The 23,109-nt window shown below is 40.7% G+C and overlaps 1 protein-coding gene across 2 annotated transcripts in view; it reads right to left on the bottom strand.

Moving 5' to 3' along the window:
* The window catches only part of LRRK1 (leucine rich repeat kinase 1), a 142,342-nt gene that overhangs the window by 69,359 nt on the left and 49,874 nt on the right, over window positions 1-23,109 (bottom strand). For both annotated transcript variants that reach the window (XM_040414250.1, XM_040414251.1), the window contains 2 exons: window positions 10,316-10,495; window positions 4,738-4,883 (listed from right to left, as the gene is read on the bottom strand). In XM_040414250.1, coding sequence (XP_040270184.1) covers window positions 4,738-4,883; window positions 10,316-10,495 — 326 coding nt within the window. The remainder of the gene's footprint in view (window positions 1-4,737; window positions 4,884-10,315; window positions 10,496-23,109) is intronic.

Here is a 23,109-nt window from a genome sequence, read left to right as displayed (position 1 = left end):
ATAGAGCTGTGCGCGTATATAATGTGCATACTATAGAGCTGTGCGCGTATATAATGTGCATACTATAGAGCTGTGCGTGTATAATGTGCATACTATAGAGCTGTGTGTATATAATGTGCATACTATAGAGCTGTGTGTATATAATGTGCATACTATAGAGCTGTGTGTATATAATGTGCAAATAATGTGCATACTATAGACCTGTGCGCGTATATAATGTGCATACTATAGAGCTGTGCGCATATAATGTGCATACTATAGAGCCGTGTGTGTATATAATGTGCATACTATAGAGCCGTGTGTGTATATAATGTGCATACTATAGAGCTGTGTGTATATAATGTGCATACTATAGAGCTGTGTGTATATAATGTGCATACTATAGACCTGTGCGCGTATATAATGTGCATACTATAGAGCTGTGTGTATATAATGTGCATACTATAGAGCTGTGTGTATATAATGTGCATACTATAGAGCTGTGTGTATATAATGTGCATACTATAGAGCTGTGTGTATATAATGTGCATACTATAGAGCTGTGTGTATATAATGTGCATACTATAGAGCTGTGTGTATATAATGTGCATACTATAGAGCTGTGTGTATATAATGTGCATACTATAGAGCTGTGTGTATATAATGTGCATACTATAGAGCTGTGTGTATATAATGTGCATACTATAGAGCTGTGTGTATATAATGTGCATACTATAGAGCTGTGTGTATATAATGTGCATACTACAGAGCTGTGTGTGTATAATGTGCATACTATAGAGCTGTGTGTGTATAATGTGCATACTATAGAGCTGTGTGTGCATAATGTGCCTACTATAGAGCTGTGTGTATATAATGTGCATACTATAGACCTGTGCGCGTATATAATGTGCATACTACAGAGCTGTGTGTGTATATAATGTGCATACTATAGAGCTGTGTATATATATATATATATATATATATATATATAATGTGCATACTATAGAGCTGTGTGTATATAATGTGCATACTATAGAGCCGTGTGTGTATATAATGTGCATACTATAGAGCCGTGTGTGTATATAATGTGCATACTATAGAGCTGTGTGTATATAATGTGCATACTATAGAGATGTGTATATAATGTGCATACTATAGAGCTGTGTGTGCATAATGTGCATACTATAGAGCTGTGTATATATATATATATATATATATATAATGTGCATACTATAGAGCTGTGTGTATATAATGTGCATACTATAGAGCTGTGTGTATATAATGTGCATACTATAGAGCTGTGTGTATATAATGTGCATACTATAGAGCTGTGTGTATATAATGTGCATACTATAGAGCTGTGTGTGCATACTATAGAGCTGTGTGTGCATACTATAGAGCTGTGTGTATATAATGTGCATACTATAGAGCTGTGTGTATATAATGTGCATACTATAGAGCTGTGCGCGTATATAATGTGCATACTATAGAGCTGTGCGCGTATATAATGTGCATACTATAGAGCTGTGTGTATATAATGTGCATACTATAGAGCTCTGTGTATATAATGTGCATACTATAGAGCTGTGTGTATATAATGTGCATACTATAGAGCTGTGTGTGCATACTATAGAGCTGTGTGTGCATACTATAGAGCTGTGCGCGTATATAATGTGCATACTATAGAGCTGTGTGTATATAATGTGCATACTATAGAGCTGTGCGCATATAATGTGCATACTATAGAGCCGTGTGTGTATATAATGTGCATACTATAGAGCCGTGTGTGTATATAATGTGCATACTATAGAGCTGTGTGTATATAATGTGCATACTATAGAGCTGTGTGTATATAATGTGCATACTATAGAGCTGTGTGTATATAATGTGCATACTATAGAGCTGTGTGTATATAATGTGCATACTATAGAGCTGTGTGTATATAATGTGCATACTATAGAGCTGTGTGTGCATAATGTGCATACTATAGAGCTGTGTGTATATAATGTGCATACTATAGACCTGTGCGCGTATATAATGTGCATACTATAGAGCTGTGTGTATATAATGTGCATACTATAGAGCTGTGTGTATATAATGTGCATACTATAGAGCTGTGTGTATATAATGTGCATACTATAGAGCTGTGTGTATATAATGTGCATACTATAGAGCTGTGTGTATATAATGTGCATACTATAGAGCTGTGTGTATATAATGTGCATACTATAGAGCTGTGTGTATATAATGTGCATACTATAGAGCTGTGTGTATATAATGTGCATACTACAGAGCTGTGTGTGTATAATGTGCATACTATAGAGCTGTGTGTGTATAATGTGCATACTATAGAGCTGTGTGTATATAATGTGCATACTATAGAGCTGTGTGTATATAATGTGCATACTATAGAGCTGTGTGTGCATAATGTGCATACTATAGAGCTGTGTGTATATAATGTGCATACTATAGACCTGTGCGCGTATATAATGTGCATACTACAGAGCTGTGTGTGTATATAATGTGCATACTATAGAGCTGTGTATATATATATATATATATATATATATATATAATGTGCATACTATAGAGCTGTGTGTATATAATGTGCATACTATAGAGCCGTGTGTGTATATAATGTGCATACTATAGAGCCGTGTGTGTATATAATGTGCATACTATAGAGCTGTGTGTATATAATGTGCATACTATAGAGCTGTGTGTATATAATGTGCATACTATAGAGCTGTGTGTGCATAATGTGCATACTATAGAGCTGTGTGTATATATATATATATATATATATATATATAATGTGCATACTATAGAGCTGTGCGCGTATATAATGTGCATACTATAGAGCTGTGTGTATATAATGTGCATACTACAGAGCTGTGTGTGTATATAATGTGCATACTATAGAGCTGTGTATATATATATATATATATATAATGTGCATACTATAGAGCTGTGTGTATATAATGTGCATACTATAGAGCCGTGTGTGTATATAATGTGCATACTATAGAGCCGTGTGTGTATATAATGTGCATACTATAGAGCTGTGTGTATATAATGTGCATACTATAGAGCTGTGTGTATATAATGTGCATACTATAGAGCTGTGTGTGCATAATGTGCATACTATAGAGCTGTGTATATATATATATATATATATATATATATATATAATGTGCATACTATAGAGCTGTGCGCGTTTTTAATGTGCATACTATAGAGCTGTGTGTGCATAATGTGCATACTATAGAGCTGTGTATATATATATATATATATATATATATATATATATAATGTGCATACTATAGAGCTGTGCGCGTATATAATGTGCATACTATAGAGCTGTGTGTATATAATGTGCATACTATAGAGCCGTGTGTGTATATAATGTGCATACTATAGAGTTGTGTGTATATAATGTGCATACTATAGAGCTGTGTGTATATAATGTGCATACTATAGAGCTGTGTGTATATAATGTGCATACTATAGAGCTGTGTGTATATAATGTGCATACTATAGAGCTGTGTATATATAATGTGCATACTATAGAGCTGTGTATATATAATGTGCATACTATAGAGCTGTGTGTATATAATGTGCATACTATAGAGCTGTGTGTATATAATGTGCATACTATAGAGCCGTGTGTGTATATAATGTGCACACTATAGAGCTGTGTGTATATAATGTGCATACTATAGAGCTGTGTGTATATAATGTGCATACTATAGAGCTGTGTGTATATAATGTGCATACTATAGAGCCGTGTGTGTATATAATGTGCATACTATAGAGCTGTGTGTATATAATGTGCATACTATAGAGCTGTGTGTATATAATGTGCATACTATAGAGCTGTGTGTATTTAATGTGCATACTATAGAGCTGTGTGTATTTAATGTGCATACTATAGAGCTGTGTATATATAATGTGCATACTATAGAGCTGTGTGTGTATAATGTGCATACTATAGAGCTGTGTGTATATAATGTGCATACTATAGAGCTGTGTATATATAATGTGCATACTATAGAGCTGTGTATATATAATGTGCATACTATAGAGCTGTGTGTATATAATGTGCATACTATAGAGCCGTGTGTGTATATAATGTGCATACTATAGAGCTGTGTGTAATGCATGTACTGCACTGCTTGGTGTGTGTATAATGTGTGTACGGCACTGCTGTATGTGTACGTGTGTATAATATGAATGCTATAGAGCTTTATGTGTATTTCTATAATGTCAAGATTATGGAGACTAACAAAAAAAAAAACTTAAAAACTAAATAACCTAGCAGAAGCAGCATGGCAGCACACTGCAGAGCAATCACAGGAGATACATTTCTTTAAAGGTAATTAGGTGACCACATGTACCATTGCTGGCTGTTTCTATGGTGAGCAGATGACAGGAGCTGACCAAAAGTATTAACCCCACTAAACTAGACCCCAGAGTAACCTCGACCCCTGCATTTCTGTAAACCACCAGGGAAGGTTGTCTATACCAGGGGTGAGTCTTATAGTCCGAAAAACATTTAAGGTATTTTTCACTTACCGACACTTCAATATTAAAAGAATACAGGATTTACCTGATGGTGAAAAATCAAGCCACCTCTTCACGTCATGTTAGTGGCATGAGCCATTATTGAATAGGTGGATTAGAAGAACAATGTTTTCTCACTGCACCCACATTAATAGTTTAATATTATATTACAGCTCTCACAACCAAAATACTTACTGACGTTCCCTGTTCCTTGGGCAAAGAGGGTTCACCAAGGCTTCTCTTCCTCAGAAGTTTTTTGGTCACCTCTGGGTTGTCCATCACTATGTAGGAACAGAAGCCAGCTCCGTTCTGAAGTAAGAACTCTGCAATGTCTTCATGTCCTGGAACAATCAGCACAATAAGAAGGCTATTACTACTGGCGGTGGCGGTCTCAGTTTACACAGGCGGGACCGAATAAAAAGGGAACAAAGGAAGCCTCATTTCTTCCCACAGAAGAACAGCCACAATAAACCTGTAGGAAGCTGGCAGTGTTCTGCTTTTCTTCTTGATATCATTGGCTCTCCATGGTTAATACGGTGCAAAGTGCAGTGTAAAACGTCGCTTATAACTGAGCAAACACATAGCCAAGAGATCTCTATAATGTCACCCCAGCTTCTCATGAATACAAGCACCTTTATAATATGAAGAGAACACCGACTTTAATCATGTTAGGAGAAACACTAAATAAACCAATCTGGTTAATTCATTCTTAGGGCTCATTCAGACGGCCGTATGCTGTCCGCAAAAATGCGGATCTGTTTTTTTTGCGGATAGATGCTGTCCCATTCACTTTTATGGGGCTCTTTTCTCCCATTGCACAGCTCAGCAAAAAAAATTAAACATGTCCTATACTGGTCAGTGAAAATCAGCCCTATTGAAGTCTATGGATCAGCAAAAAAAAGGGATGCAATCCGTTTTTTTTGCGGACATGCTGAACTGTCCGCGAAAAAACGGATCCGCATTTTTACGGACAGCATACGGCGGTCTGAATGAGCCCTTAAAGCGGTGACAACAACTTATCCCCTATCCACTCCGCCAGTCCCACAGAAATGAATGGAGTGGCAGCCCGCATGTTTGAATTCCACTCCATTTATTTGTGAAGTCCGCTTCTTTCCCTGCTCTGATGACATTCCATGCACAGGCCTGAGAGAGCAGGAAGAAGGTCTGCCTCTGTACAGGGAGCGTCACTGTGAAAGCTATGCTGGTTAGAGCAGCAAGCCACAACCCCTGCACTACTCGATCTGCTGTCCACGCTCCCTGCACTGCCTGATCTACTGGCTGAGCTGTCCGCCTTGTGTCACCCCTCCCACTGGATTTTTCAGCAAAGTCTAACCCAGTCTACCATCAGCAGCACAGACTCAGGGCTGGAGGCTCTGCCTCAGATAATGAGCAGCTGTAGGGCTCTTCTCCAGGCACTGAAGAGACAAATGCTGTGCACAGGATCCTCCCTCCTCACCCTGCAGACACAGAGCTGAGGAGTTCTCTCCTGTGTACTCTTCTGATGGCTGTGAGGAAGTGTCTGCAGAGCATTGCACAGGAGTAGGTAGGAGGAAGATCCTGTGTATCAGCAGTGTCATTTTACTGTACAGCTGGGACTTGTAGTCCCACACTTACGACATGAGTATCCCAGCAGTCAGACTGCAGGCAGGGTAGCAATTTTATTTACTCCCTTTGCAGAGCAGGTGGAGGGAAAAGGCAGTCTTTGTTGACACCAATAAATATCCATGAGGAAAACCTCAGAGACTGTTACACACCCCCACAGCTCTGCAACTGCATGTCAACAAAGGGCCAGAACAGAACTAGGGTAATGAGTAAATATAATTATTTTTTTCCCTAAATCTTGCTTAGCTTATGTATATATTGTTTATATTGCTGACCATCAGATGCTCCATTTTTTTTTTTACACAACTCAGACAAACCCTTTAACCCCTTCCCAACATCCGCCATACATGGATGGCGAATATCGGGTCTTTAAAGATGGTGCCCGCTCTGAGGCGGAGAAATCGCCATATCCGCCGGGTGCCTGCCGTTTCATACAGCAAACACCCGCAGCTAATGTTCGCAATCACTAGGGATGAGCGAATCGACTTTGGATGAAACATCCGAAGTCAATTTGCATAAAACTTCGTTCTAATACTGTACAGAGAAGGAGCTCCATACAGTATTAGAATGTATTGGCTCCGATGAGCCAAAGCTATTGCTTCGCGAAGTCTCGCGAGACTTCGCGCAATAGCTTCATAAATTATTTTGCACTGTAAAAAAACATTTCCCAAACCCGGGTTCGGTTCCAAGTGGTACCTTGGAACCGAACCAGAGTTCAGAAAATGTTTTGTACAGTACAAATCAATTTATGAAGTTATTAAAGCAATAACTTCAGCTCATCGGAGCCAATACATTCTAATACTGTACGAAGCTCCTGCTCCGTACAGTATTAGAACAAAATTTTATGCGAATTGACTTCAGATGTTTCATCCGAAGTCGTTTCGCTCATCCGTGTACAGGGAGAAGCAGCAGCAGCGGTGCAGGGACCAGGAGCGGGGTAAGCATATTACCTGTGAGGGGCCCGGCACGTGTGGAGGGTTCTTGAGAAATTGGATAACCCCTTTAAACATTTATCCCATACTGTGAATGGTGTAACCAAAAAAAAAAAATGGTAGATTTGCCATTTTTTCATTGCTTTACTTGCCAAAAAATGTAATATAAAGTGGTCACTCACACCCCAAAATGGTATTACCAAAAACTACAGATACAGTCCAGCAAAAAATGAGCCCTCACACATCTCAGTAGACATAACTATAAACAAGTTATGGGGGTCTGAATACAGCGATGACCAGAATATTTTTTTTTTTTTCAAAAGTTATTTATTTTTTTTGTATTAAAATGCAAGAAAAACTATACATGTGGTATCGCCGTAACCGTACTGACCTGGAGAATAAAGAGCACAAGTCAGTTTTACCACATAGTGAACGTTGTAAAAATAAAACGAGCAAAAGTGTGACAAAATTAAAGAGGACCTTTCACCGATTCTTATCCTATGAACTAAGTATACAGACATGTGGAGCGGCGCCCGGGGATCTCTCTGCACTTACTATTATCCCCGGGCGCCGCTCCGTTCTCCTGCTATGCCCTCCGGTATCTCCGTAAGTTATGGTAGGCGGAGTCTGCCCTAGCGCTGGCCAATCGCATTGCAGAGCTCACAGCCTGGGAGAAAATAACCTCCCAGGCTGTGAGCTCTGCGCTGCGATTGGCCAGCGCTAGGGCAGACTCCGCCTACCATAACTTAGGGACTGGTATCTCCGCCTACTATAACTTAGTGAGCGGAGATACCGGAGGACATAGCAGGAGAACGGAGCGGCGCCCGGGGATAATAGTAAGTGCAGTGAGATCCCCGGGCGCCGCTCTACATGTCTGTATAGTTAGTTCATAGGGTAAGAATCGGTGAAAGGTCCTCTTTAAGTTATCTTTTCAGATTCCACCATATTTGGATTTTTTTTCCTAATTCCCACTGCAATGTATGCAATATTTAATGGTGTTATTAGAAAGTACAACTTGTCCTGCAAAAAAAAAAGCCCCCAAACACAGCTATGTGAACGGAAAAATAAAAACATTATGGCTCCAGGAAAGCAGGGATCGAAAAACAAAAACAGTACATCGCTGCATCAGGAAAGGGATAAAGAGGACCTGTCACTACAAAATGCAGTGCAATCTGCAGGCAGCATGTTCTAGAGCAGGAGGAGCTGAGCAGATTGTGTATAGTTTTGTAGGAATAGATCCAGTAAAACTTGTAATTTTATATATTTACATCTTTTCAGTTGCTGATTTTATTATTTACATGGGAGGTGTTATCAGTGATTGATAGTATTCTCTGTGTAAGTGTGTATACATACAACAAGAAAATTCAAATGTTCAGGGCGGTGTAGGAACCAGCTACCGTATATCTATATACTCTGCTTAGAAGCCCTGGGCAGATGGGTGGGGAGTGCTCAATCTAAAAGAGGTGGCTAACCTCCAAACATACTACAATAAAATTTAGACTAGCACATCCACAGTCACAGGAGCACATCCATAGTCACAGGTATACATCCACAGTCACAGGAGCACATCCATAGTCACAGGTACACATCCATAAAACCAACATGCAAGCAGAAGCTCTTTGCGCACATTTTTGATCAAATGTGTCTCAGGCCCATCTACCGGCATCAAAGAGGCTTCTGCAGATGGGTACCTAACACTAACAGAACCGCCTCTCCTGGGCCTAACCTAAGCCTACAATGTTCAGGGTGGTGTAGTATGTTTCTTGTAGTATGTTGAGGTTAGTCCGCTCTTTTAGATTGAGCACTCCCCGCCCATCTGCTCAGGGCTTCTGAGCAGAGTATAAATGTAGCTGGTTCCTACACCTCCCAAAACATTGTAGGCTAGGTTAGGCCCAGGAGAGGCAGTTCTATTAGTGTTAGGTACCCATCTGCAGAAGCCACCTTGACGCCTGGTAGATGGGCTCGACACACGTTTGATCAAAAATGTGTGCAAAGAGCTTCCATTTTTCATGTATAGTAGGTATAGTACGACTTTAATCCCGAATAATCCCTAATACCTGGTTCTATTGTTTGTAAGTGTGTATACAGAGATAGCTGTTAGTCACTGATAGTTGTATACAGGGGAAGTTATTATCAGTGATTGACAGCATTCTCTGTGTAAGTGTGTATACATAGATAGCTGTCAGTCACTGATACCTGTACACAGGGGAGGTGTTATCAGTGATTGATAGCTTTCTCTGTGTAAGTGTGTATACATAGATAGCTGTCAATCACTGATAGCTGTACATGGAGGAGGTGTTATCCATGAGCATTCTGTGTGTGTGTATACGTAGATTCCAAAGAAGAGGAGCAGCACAGGAGAAGTTTGGGTACAGGAGAGCGAAGGTGGTCCTAGCAAGTTGCCATAAACAGCTAGATCATGATGACAGGTCCTCTTTAAAGGGTCACTATCATTTCATTTTTTTCAGTATTTTAGCTCAGCATTGCCAGATCTATCAGTATATAATATATTAGCCAGTTCTCTTCAGAAGTGCACTCCTCTGGTTCAGAGAAAGTGCTCTCTGCGTGTACAGGCAGTACTTTGGAAACAGTACATTTCCATGGTAAATGCATTGCCAACAGTGAGGTGGGAGCTCCCAAGGTATGCCACAATGTACTGTGGGGATTGAGGGTACCAGCGCCAGTACACGTCATGCGATCCAACCCCCTCAGGAGTACAGATTAATAATTTTTCAGGCAGCACACAGACGGTCAGAAAGTGTCTGACAATTGGGTTTGAAATTAAGCACTGTCAGGAGTTATTGCGGCAGTTTTTTTTTATTGTTTTTTTTTAAGGATATGAGAGGTACACTTTAGGGATGCCTACCACAAAACCCAGCTAATAAACTACACCACTAGTAGCCACCGTTTCTGTGTTATAGCGGTCTTCCGCCTTGTCTTACAATACACTGGGTGGCTAGTCCATTGAATCTTGTTAAATTCCCTCCATAAGCACACATGCAAGATAGGACCTTGTAAATGAACTGTATACACAAGACGCTGTATATTTTATACTTCCAGCAGTTCGTTTTTAGTTTGTTTTATTGCTTCCTGAAGTCAGGAAAAATGTGGCTTCTAGTAACCAGTGTTTCTATAGTTTGATCAATGATTTGCAGTTCTTGGGGCCACAGTTGAGATATATAATGATATTATGATGTGGTATGTTATAGCACAAAGAGAACTCGAAATATATCCATTACCTGCCATACAGGTGGCATAAAGAGGCAACTTGCGGAGAACCGGGAACTCGTTATTTCTTGTTGCATAACAGTCCGGATCAGCATGATAAGTGAGGATCAGGAGTTTCACTAGGCTAAGATGACCCTGCTCACAGCAGGTGACCAGAAGCCAGTTCAAGAGAGGCTTATTACTAGCTGCATCTGAAAATAAGAAAGGCAATATTAAAAATACAGCACGTTCATGATTTAAAGAATGCAAAAAATAAATAAATTACCTATTGTTTAAATCATGTTTTTGAGTTAAACATATTTTGAAAAAATAAAAATAAAAAATAAAAAGATGTTGTTATTTAAATTTTTCTATGTCAATATCTATATTAAAAAATAAAATAAAATCCAGCAGTTATTGCGCTGGCCACTAAGTCTAATTATAGGTGCCATTTCTAGGTCTGTACAGATCACTTTACTGCAGTTATCTGCTTATCATCACAGGCAGGATTAAAATGACAGGTTATCCCATATATAGATAACACAGGTGATATCACAGGTTATCAACTCCCTCCTGACCTTTGCACAGGTCACAGAGCATGTCTAATAAACTCTCATATAGAAGTCAATGAGGTCCCCTCCTCCTGTCCCTTGTATCTATGGCCCATGGTGGCTGCTGTAAAGTATATTTCTAAACAGCTCAGGTAAGATGGCCGCCCCCATGATCATGTTCAGGAATTGAAATTAAAAAAATCTGCAATCAGGAAAAAAAATATTAGAAAAGGATATCTGTCGCCATCTGGATTTAATTTGCAGAAAAAAAATGTTTGACACATTCCCTTTAAAGACTAAGGGGGCCATTTATTAAGACCGACGATTGACATGCCAGTCTTAATCCCTGAGCGCTGCCGGTGGACGTGCCAAAGCTATGTTGAGGCGTGGCCTCTACATAACTTTGTCGCTTGCTCCGGCCGGGCGTGCGACATGCTTTAATCTAGAGATTAAGATTAAGATCATTTTCCATGCCAAAAAATGGTGTGCCGTGAATGGGGGGCGGATGGGGGGGCAATTATAAAAATAATAATAAAAAATTAAATAAAAAAAATAAAAAACCGCAGATTTTGCCGCAAAACAATTTTGTGAAAAATCTGCTACATAAATATGCCAAAAAGTGGCATAAAAAAGATAATAAATGACCCACGAAGTCCACAAAATTAGACGTCTGTTCCTTTCGCACGCGGAGATATTCTGGCTGGTAAGGACTTACATGCAGCAATTATTGCATGTATGGGGTAGGAACGATTGTTAATCTGATCACTCACCCCCGTACAGCTGTCACCGGTTGACAGCACATACCCCGTTTACATGGGCCTACATGCTGCCAACAACAATGATTTTTAGTGCTGCATAAAATATATCATCACCTAAGAAATGTACATTTGCTCAGTTGTCAGGTGATCTGCGGTATGTTTACAAAGGGCAATGGTCGGGACTCAGTGACCATTGTTTTTCCAGATCACTAAGCCTGTAAAAGGCTGGTGATGGGGAACAAACATTAGTAGGAACAGTCGTTCAGCCAAATCAGCCATCTAAACACCCCAGCCATCAGCCTGATCAGATTTTTTATGTGAGCATAAAAAGGGTTGATGGTCTATCGCACATCTCCCCTGTATAAAACAGCAAGTGATGGCCACAAAAAGAGAAAGGCGCTCATAAGGTGAGTAAGTAAAAAAATAAAAAAAAATAAAGTGTCCTCCAAACACAAGGGAGTTAATTATGCTCTCCTATTAGGGTTGCACCAAATTGGGCGCAACCACAATGAAGGCCAGCTGGAGAAATTACAGGTAACTGGTTGGTGCCGCCGGATCGGTCCGAAAGAGCCTCAGGCGGGGGCCAGACTGCCGATCGGGTAAACACTGGTACTGGAGCTCCACTGGACCATAGAAATCTAGCGAGCGTGTGGACACAGGGCACAAACTCACAACCAGATGACAAGTATAATAAAGGTATATTTGAAGACAACGCGTTTCGGGTTCAACGGACCCCTTTATCAAGTCTAAAAGACAGTAGAAAGTGATTGTGTATATTTTATATATATATATATATATATATATATATATATATATATATATATATATATATATATATAATAATCACAGGTCGGCACTGCTGTATATGGTCACGGTGCACGAGTCTATGGGATGGCGTCCCAATGTAGAATCAATGAAAAAGACCGGCACTCGCTGTTGATAATTCTTTCCAGACTTATCGTCATACAAAGAACATTTCATGTTTAAATAGAGCGCCCAAACACAGAGAAATGACATCACACAGAAAACCACACCCACCAATCAGTGTTAAAACAAAAACATATGAGTTCCTTTAAATTCACTTTAGTTTGTTCCTTACTTCTTTCTTCCTTCATTATGTTCGCTGTAAATAATATATAGAAAAAAATCCATTTATTTTCTTACAAAGGATATTTTTGTCAAAAAATTATTATTTTCATTATTTTCTTTTTTCTTTTTATTTTTTGTTTTAAAGTTTTTTATTTGTTTTTAATTGCACTATTGCAATACTCAAAAATATAACATTATAGAAAAATTATTATCCTGAGAAAAATATTATTATACCAAGGTGATCTATCAGAGGAAGCTTTGTACATTATACTCCCGGTTGAGTCCGTGGGGCTCAATCGTTCGTAATCGATGTATCCAATAAGCCTCCCTCTGCAGCAATAACTTGTTCCTATCTCCACCCCGACGTGGAAGGGGTACACTGTCTATAATCTGGTAACGCAACTGTGCCACTGTGTGTCTATGTGCATGGAAGTGGAATGGTACAGGGAATAATAAATTTTGCTTGCGGATGGTGGACTTGTGGTTACTAAGTCTGTCTTTCATCCTAGTGGAAGTCTCTCCCACGTACAATAGACCACAGGGGCACTTTAAAATATATATAACAAAACGACTGTCACAGGTGAAATTTTTTTTTTATAGGTATGCGTTCGCCAGATTGTGGATGTGTAAAGTGTGTACCCTTAATCACACTAGAGCAGTGTGCGCAATTTAAGCAGGGAAAAGTTACCATTTTAGGAGTAGCCAGTACTCTCTGTATAGATGCAGTTTTACTACTTCCAATGTCCGCCCTTATTATCTTATCACGTATATTTGTGGCTCTTTTGAAGCACATCATAGGTGGTAGTTTAAACTCCACTACTTGTGGGTACGACTTTGACACAACGTTCCAATGTTTATTTATTATCCCTCTCAATCTCTGAGACCATGGATGATACTGAATTACAAGTGGAATCCGTGGTTCTTTTAGGGGCTTATCCTGTTGTTTTATCTCAACTCGGTTCCTTTGTTCTTTTAATAAGTGATCGGGATAACCTCTCTCCTTAAATTTCTGGCTCATTTCGTCTAATCTTTCCTTACATAATTCAGCTGTGCCCACTATGCGCTTAACCCTTTGAAATTGGGAAAAGGGGAGGGATTTTTTTGTGGCTGCTGGGTGGTTGCTAGTATACATGAGTAAGCTATTTCGATCTGTATTTTTTGTAAATAGATCCGTGTATAACCCACCTGTGTCTCCCTTAATTACCCACGTGTCTAGGAAAGAAATTTTTTGTACATCAAAATGCAGAGTGAATTTCAACTCAGGCCAGACAGAATTGAGGTGAAGAGTAAATTGTTGAAGACGGATTTCGTCTATACTAATGATTTCTATAGAAAACACTGCAAATTCTGGCGTCGTTTTATCGATGACATTATTTGCGTATGGCGCGGCGACGTTCGATCCCTTCAACAATTTACTCTTCACCTCAATTCTGTCTGGCCTGAGTTGAAATTCACTCTGCATTTTGATGTACAAAAAATTTCTTTCCTAGACATGTGGGTAATTAAGGGAGACACAGGTGGGTTATACACGGATCTATTTACAAAAAATACAGATCGAAATAGCTTACTCATGTATACTAGCAACCACCCAGCAGCCACAAAAAAATCCCTCCCCTTTTCCCAATTTCAAAGGGTTAAGCGCATAGTGGGCACAGCTGAATTATGTAAGGAAAGATTAGACGAAATGAGCCAGAAATTTAAGGAGAGAGGTTATCCCGATCACTTATTAAAAGAACAAAGGAACCGAGTTGAGATAAAACAACAGGATAAGCCCCTAAAAGAACCACGGATTCCACTTGTAATTCAGTATCATCCATGGTCTCAGAGATTGAGAGGGATAATAAATAAACATTGGAACGTTGTGTCAAAGTCGTACCCACAAGTAGTGGAGTTTAAACTACCACCTATGATGTGCTTCAAAAGAGCCACAAATATACGTGATAAGATAATAAGGGCTGACATTGGAAGTAGTAAAACTGCATCTATACAGAGAGTACTGGCTACTCCTAAAATGGGAACTTTTCCCTGCTTAAATTGCGCACACTGCTCTAGTGTGATTAAGGGTACACACTTTACACATCCACAATCTGGCGAACGCATACCTATAAAAAAAAATTTCACCTGTGACAGTCGTTTTGTTATATATATTTTAAAGTGCCCCTGTGGTCTATTGTACGTGGGAGAGACTTCCCCTAGGATGAAAGACAGACTTAGTAACCACAAGTCCACCATCCGCAAGCAAAATTTATTATTCCCTGTACCATTCCACTTCCATGCACATAGACACACAGTGGCACAGTTGCGTTACCAGATTATAGACAGTGTACCCCTTCCACGTCGGGGTGGAGATAGGAACAAGTTATTGCTTCAGAGGGAGGCTTATTGGATACATCGATTACGAACGATTGAGCCCCACGGACTCAACCGGGAGTATAATGTACAAAGCTTCCTCTGATAGATCACCTTGGTATAATAATATTTTTCTCAGGATAATAATTTTTCTATAATGTTATATTTTTGAGTATTGCAATAGTGCAATTAAAAACAAATAAAAAACTTTAAAACAAAAAATAAAAATAAAAAATAAATAAAATAATGAAAATAATAATTTTTTGACAAAAATATCCTTTGTAAGAAAATAAATGGATTTTTTTCTATATATTATTTACAGCGAACATAATGAAGGAAGAAAGAAGTAAGGAACAAACTAAAGTGAATTTAAAGGAACTCATATGTTTTTGTTTTAACACTGATTGGTGGGTGTGGTTTTCTGTGTGATGTCATTTCTCTGTGTTTGGGCGCTCTATTTAAACATGAAATGTTCTTTGTATGACGATAAGTCTGGAAAGAATTATCAACAGCGAGTGCCGGTCTTTTTCATTGATATTTATATATATATATATATATATATATATATATATATATATATATATATATATATATACACACACACACACACACAAACATATATATATATACGAAATAATAATAATAATAATAATAATAATAAAAATGATAAGAGGAGGAAATTCCATAGGTTAAAAGGATGCTTCTAAAAAAACTTCTCAATAGAAAAGATGCTTAGAGGAGGATGAAATAATGCATTCCAAGGCTTTGCCGAACTCTCTGCATAAGCGATGTCAGTCACAGCGAAGGGGGCATGGTTACCATGACTTGAAGCAAGGAGGCCGCTGCCCCCTTGACTTCAAGCATGTCTAGAGAAGCGCGCCGGCAGGGTATAAAAGGAACGTTTTCTAAGCTTTAGCAGCATCGGCCTTCAGGAAGAAAATTATAGTCAGAAACACACTGCTGGCTACTGTCAGGTACTGCTGGCGGCTTGGGATGGTTTTTGGAGGTGACAGGTTCCCTTTAATATGAGTCCAGGGGCTTGCTGGAGCAAGAATATGCCAGTAATATATATGTGTGTCCGCATTCTGGGTAATTATATATATATATATATATATATAAATATATGTTAATTTTAGCCCAGGGGCTTGCTGAAGCAAGGACATGCCAGAGACATAGGTGTGTGGCCACATCGTGGATAATATATATATAGAAAGTCAATAAGTGTGGCCGCATGATGGATATACACTCACCTAAAGAATTATTAGGAACACCATACTAATACGGTGTTGGACCCCCTTTTGCCTTCAGAACTGCCTTAATTCTACGTGGCATTGATTCAACAAGGTGCTGATAGCATTCTTTAGAAATGTTGGCCCATATTGATAGGATAGCATCTTGCAGTTGATGGAGATTTGAGGGATGCACATCCAGGGCACGAAGCTCCTGTTCCACCACATCCCAAAGATGCTCTATTGGGTTGAGATCTGGTGACTGTGGGGCCATTTTAGTACAGTGACCTCATTGTCATGTTCAAGAAACCAATTTGAAATGATTCGAGCTTTGTGACATGGTGCATTATCCTGCTGGAAGTAGACATCAGAGGATGGATACATGTTCTCATTCTGTTTACGCCAAATTCGGACTCTACCATTTGAATGTCTCAACAGAAATCGAGACTCATCAGACCAGGCAAAATTTTTCCAGTCTTCAACAGTCCAATTTTGGTGAGCTCGTGCAAATTGTAGCCTCTTTTTCCTATTTGTAGTGGAGATGAGTGGTACCCGGTGGGTTCTTCTGCTGTTGTAGCCCATCCGCCTCAAGGTTGTGCATGTTGTGGCTTCACAAATGCTTTGCTGCATACCTCGGTTGTAACGAGTGGTTATTTCTGTCAACGTTGCTCTTCTATCAGCTTGAATCAGTCGGCCCATTCTCCTCTGACCTCTAGCATCTACAAGGCATTTTTGCCCACAGGACTGCCGCATACTGGATGTTTTTCCCTTTTCACACCATTCTTTGTAAACCCTAGAAATGGTTGTGCGTGAAAATCCCAGTAACTGAGCAGATTGTGAAATACTCAGACCGGCCCGTTTGGCACCAACAACCATGCCACGCTCAAAATAGCCTAAATAACCTTTCTTTCCCATTCTGGCATTCAGTTTGGAGTTCAGGGGATTGTCTTGACCAGGACCACCCCCCTAAATGCATTGAAGCAACTGCCATGTGATTGGTTGACTAGATAATTGCATTAATGAGAAATAGAACAGGTGTTCCTAATAATTCTTTAGGTGAGTGTATATAGGAAGCATAAAGGATAAAAGGGGTCCCCAAAGAGGGCCCACCTATAGGGTCACCAGATATAGCCCAGCAAAGAGGAGAGCTATACATATGCATGTGAAAGGTGACTTCCAGTAATCGCTGTTCTCGGTTGAGAGGCAAAGACCTGTGAGGAGAGAAAGAGTACCGGTGAGGCTGCAGCAGAAGATTTAGCACGGCCGCTTGCTATCGGCACGTGGGGAGTCTGATTCGCTGTGCGCTCACAACGCGCGCTTGCAGCGAAGGATAAGAGTGGAGTGGGCGGGGAGCGCTGATTGGACGGCGGCTCTAGCGGGGCGGGAATGGTCCGGACGATACTGAGTGATGCACTCAGAGTGAGAAGATGCAAGGGGGACCTATATTGAGAGGTGACAAAACAAGAGAGTATTGCAGCGGGATAAATGGTGACAGGAGGCTGCACAAAAGCAGGGGGAATAAAGAAGGTTCAAACCGGGGAATATATGAATAGAAGGCCTGCAAAACATACAGGGGAATAGAAGAACAGCTTGTGGAGTGTATGGCAAGGAAATGACCACGGGGAGAAAAATCTCCATGCATCTAAAGGAGTCTGCTCTGATGTAGGTGAAAAGAACTGATGTTAGGAACAAGAGAAGGGAAACAAAGAGAAATGTATTGACAAACGGAAAATGATGTGTGCCTGAAAAAATGGGAGTAGTGCAGACAGATGGACGGACTGGGTGATGAGTAAATGAGGGGTGGGGGGGGGGGGGCGTTGGAGAGGGGAACGGTCCAGATGAAAAATCCTCTGGATACACAGGTCAAAAGCATTTGTTCTCGAGGCTCTCATTAAGGCGATACAGTTTGAGCGTCTGTAGTTTCAAGATCCAGAACATCTCTCTCCTTTGGAGTGTTCTAAATCTATCAGGACAGCTGTCAGCAATATGTTCAATCGGTGTGATCGAAATCCTCGAGGGAACTTTATCATGGGTGGCGAGAAAGTGTCGGGATACACTGTGCTTTAGGAATCCCCCGCGTGATGTTCCACCGATGTTTATTCAAACGCTCCCTCAGAGCCTGGATAGTACGGCCAATATATTGTAGCCCGCAATCGCACTCCAAAAAGGTAAATCACATAAGATGAGGAGCAGTTTGCGAAACTCTTTATGGGGAATTATTCACCCGTAACATTGCTCCTGAAGGTCTTGGTCCGGTGGGAAATGTTGGTGCAGCACTTACAGAGGGTATGGCTGCATTTGTAACTTCCCACATGATCGGGGTACCAGCTGGCCACAGTAGTGGAGGTGGCCGTTTTCTTTTTCAGTCTACTTGGAGCTAATAGATTCTTCAGGGTTCTCGTCCTCCTGAACGTGATCAGTGGTCTGGGCGGGATGGTCTCTTTAAGATAGGGGTCATTCTTTAAAATATGCCAGTGTTTGGTTAATATGCTCCTCAAAACTTCATAGTTAGGGTTATACATAGTGATAAAAGAAGATTTGAACTTCTTCAGATGACTGTTTCCTTTGGCTTTTGCTTAATCGCGAGGCAATCTTTTTGGCTTTGGCTACTTGCTTGCGTGCAAGCACCATCAATAATCCCTCTGGGGTATTTCTTATTAAAAAATCTAGAACGTAAAATCTGGCTCTGTGCAGTAAAATCACTCATAGTCTAACAATTTCTACGTATCCGTTTAAATTGGCTAAAAGGTATGTTGTCTTTCCATTTTTTATAATGCGCACTTCTATAGTCCAGATAGCTATAGTCCAGATCGACTTAAAAAAAAAAAAAGGAATTTCCTCCTCTTTGGTCAAAATTATTTCGTTATCTGAGTATAGGACAAGATCCAGATATTCAATTGATGCGGTTGAGCTGTTCGCTGTGATAGTGAGGTTCCAGGCATTAGCATTTAGATGAGAAATAAAGGCCTGGGCCTCCTTATCGCTGCCTCTCCAAATGATGATCAGATCATCGATATAACGTTTATAGAAAACAATGATATCCTTCCAATAGTGATCACTGTAGATGAATTCCTCTTTAAAACGGCCCATATAGAGGTTCGCGAAACTAGGCGCGAATCGCGTCCTCATGGTGGTTCCCTCTTGCTGTCTATAGAGTTTGCCTTCGAATGAAAAGACATTGTGTGTCAAAATGAACCGGATCACATCTGAAATAAACGATTTGTGTCTTGGGGAGAGTTGATGGTCGGTTTCCAGATAGTAGCTTGATGTGCTGATACCTGCCTCGTGTGGGATATTGGAATATAGGGCTGCTACATCCAGTTTCAACCAACGGTAGGAGGAGTCCCAGTGGACGTCTTTCAATAGTGAAATAAGTTGGGACGAATCCCTTAGGTAAGAACGGAGATTCATAACATGTTTCTGTAGAAAGACGTCTACATAATGTGAAAGATTGCTTTTCAGGGAATTGACACCCAAAATGATCGGTCTTCCTGGTGGGTTCTTCGCGTCTTTATGGACCTTTGGTAGATCGTAAAAAATTGCAGCGTTGGGATGATCGACTGTTATATATTCGCTTTCTTTTTTGGTTAGAATATGGTCCTCTTCGGCTTGTTTCAACAATAACATGAGGCTTCTCTTATCTTCAATAAGTGGATTAAGGGGGAGGGGTTTGTAGTACAAAGGATCATCTAGGATACGGTTTGCCTCTGTGATGTAATCCTCTTTCTTTGGTAGCACTATGCCTCCTCCCTTATCTGCACTCCTAATGACTAGGAGGTCATTATTGCTTAGCTCCATTAGTGCCTCTCCTTCTTTTCTAGTGAGGTTGGTCTTGATCTTGACACCTTTATTAATACTTCTAACATCTTTAGATACTAGAGAGAAAAAAATTATTGATAGGATTCCCTTTATGGTGGGTGGGATTGAACGTGGACTTTGGTTTCAGGTTGGTGTGAACCGTGGTCGTAGGCTCTGTGCCTCCTGGGTCGTTCCCTTGTGTATCAGAACTAGGTAGCCTGGTCTCAATGGCAAAGTGCCTTTGCAATGTGATGTTTCTAATAAAGGTGTTGAGGTCAACAAAAAGTAAAAAAATTTCGGCTGGACAAAAGGAAAGGCCTCTCTGGAGTACTGATATTTGATCCGAGGTCAGACTGAAACCAGAGAGGTTAAAGATCTTCACTTTTGCTTGGTTTTGTTCCTCTTGGGGCTGTGCAGGCTCTGCGAGATACAGCATGTTCATTGTCACTAGTTACTTGCACTTACATGCAGCAATTATTGCACGTATTGGGAAGGAATGATTGTTAATCTGATCATTCACCCCCATACAGCTGTCACCGGTTGACGGCACATACCCCGTTTACATGGGCCTACATGCTGCCAACAACAATGATTTTTAGTGCTGCATAAAATATATCATCACCTAAGAAATGTACATTTGCTCAGTTGTCAGGTGATCTGCGGTATGTTTACAAAGGGCAATGGTCGGGACTCGGTGACCATTGTTTTTCCAGATCACTAAGCCTGTAAAAGGCTGGTGATGGGGAACAAACATTAGTAGGAGCCAAATCAGCCATCTAAACACCCCAGCCATGAGCATGATTCGATTTTTTATGTTAGCATAAAACAGGTTGATTGTCTATCGCACATCTCCCCTGTATAAAAGAGATATGCTGGGGGTTGAGCGATCATAGTAAAGGGTGTTTAGACAAGCACCGATGAACTATTTTAACATTGAGCAGCACTTGTTAAGGCCTCACATCAAGCCATGTAAAAGGACCCAACATCCTTCTTTTTCTGGTTTTATCCACCATGCTGGGGCGGACTGGGAACTTAAAGTGGCCCTGGAAAAAAATAAAATAACAGTGGCCCCATTTTATAGGCGGGTCCGAATTAATAGACGGTAGAGCAACACAAGTAGGTAGGGTTAACAATACCTTAGTGCAAAGTACAATCCTAGCAGAACCAAATAACACAGTGTAGCACAATGTACTGCCCCAAGAGCTGTCCCTCTGTGGTGGCCATCAATATCTACCATCTTCTGTCCTCCTCCTCCAGTTGTCTATGGATCTTAGGAGGTGAGGTGCGGACGATAGCAGGTGGTGAATTCAGGAGGGCATGTGCGGTCACTGGACAGGTACACGAGTACTAGATTCTCATAGAGTCAATTACTGTTGAGAGCTCATTATGTACCCAGTCAACAGCGGAAAGGAGGACTTGAGTGGCCCCCCTGGGACATCGGCCCACCGGGAAATTATTCTGTAGGGTCTATGGACAATCCGCCCCTGCAACCATGTAATCCTCAACCAGACAGCTCTCATCTCTGCTGCTGTTTGCAGGACTTTGAGGTCATTGGTGAGCCGATTTGCCTTTTAGTCCAGGAGAGAAAATAAGTAGCAGTAGTAGGTAAAAGGGAGACTGTATAGTACTTTAAAGGGTTTGATCATTAAAAACCTCCGTATGGAGTAAAACAAAAAAATGCCATACCTACCTCCTTCTCCAGTGCTGCTTTCTCCTCCGCCAGTCCTCCTGCTGCTGCTGGTTAACAGACTGCAGCAGTGACTTGCAGGTATACAGCACATGACCGCTGCAGCCAATCACTTTATGGGTATACCACTGAGGACAATGGTCGGTTGGGGCGTCACATGCTGTATAACTACAAGTCACTGTGGAAGTCTAAACAAGCAGCGCCAGGGGGACCGGACTGCCGGAGGAGAGAACAGCACTAGAGAAAGAGGTAAGTATAGCATCATTTTTTATCGTACTCCATTTTGGGGCCTGCCAAGACTTTTAATTATTTCTGACAACCCCTTTAAGGATATGTACATCTTTGTGTTTATTATACAGCTCCTATGCATCTCCATGGTAACAAACTGTATGTAGTCTAATTCTGCAGCCATAAACCCCCTTTTATCTGTCCCCTAATTCTAGCTAAGTTAGGCTACCTTCACATCTGCACTTTCCCTTTCCGCTATTGAGATCAGTCATAGGGTCCTAATATTGGGGGAAAACGCTTCGTTTTTGACCCCATTCATTTGACCCCATTCTGAACCAGAATACATTTCCTTCCATTTCATTGCAATCCCATGACGCACACAAAAGCGCAGCAAGCAGTGTTTCTGAGTGCGTCCTGGGATGCCGAGCAAGACGGATCCGTCATGACTCACAATGTAGGTCAATGGTGACGGATCAGTTTTCTCTGACACAATACAAAATAGATCTGTCCCCCATCGACTTAAAATGGTTTTAGAGACGGATCTATCATTGCTTTATTAGATATAATACAACCGGATCCGTAACGGATGCAGACAGTTGTATTATCATTACAGAAGCATTTTTGCTGATCCATGACGGATCCAGCAAACACTCGCATTTTGTGCGGATTCGTCATGGACGGATCCGTTCAGATAAGACAACCGTCTGCATCCATTCAGAACGGATCCGTTTGCATTATCTTTAACATAGCCAAGATGGATCTGTCATGAACTCCATTAAAAGTCAATGGGAGACGGATCAGTTTTCTATTGTGCCAGATTGTGTCAGTGAAAACGGATCAGTCCCCATTGACTTACATTGTGTGCCAGGATGGATCCGTTTGGCTCAGTTTCGTCAGACGGACAGCAAAACACTGCAAGCAGCGTTTTGGTGTCCGTCTCCAAAGCGGAATGGAGACGGAACGGAGGCAAACTGATGCGTTCTGAGCGGATCCTTTTCCATTCAGAATGCATTAGAATGCAAACTGATCCGTTTTGGACCGCGTGTGAGAGCCCTGAACGGATCTCAAACGGAAAGCGAAAACGCGAGTGTGAAAGTAGACTTAGTTACATTTAACAAGTTAGCAATAAGTAGAGAA

This window comes from Bufo bufo, chromosome 1 (assembly GCF_905171765.1).
Source record: "Bufo bufo chromosome 1, aBufBuf1.1, whole genome shotgun sequence".
Lineage (NCBI taxonomy): Eukaryota > Metazoa > Chordata > Amphibia > Anura > Bufonidae > Bufo > Bufo bufo.
This window is presented reverse-complemented; position numbering and strand designations above follow the sequence as displayed.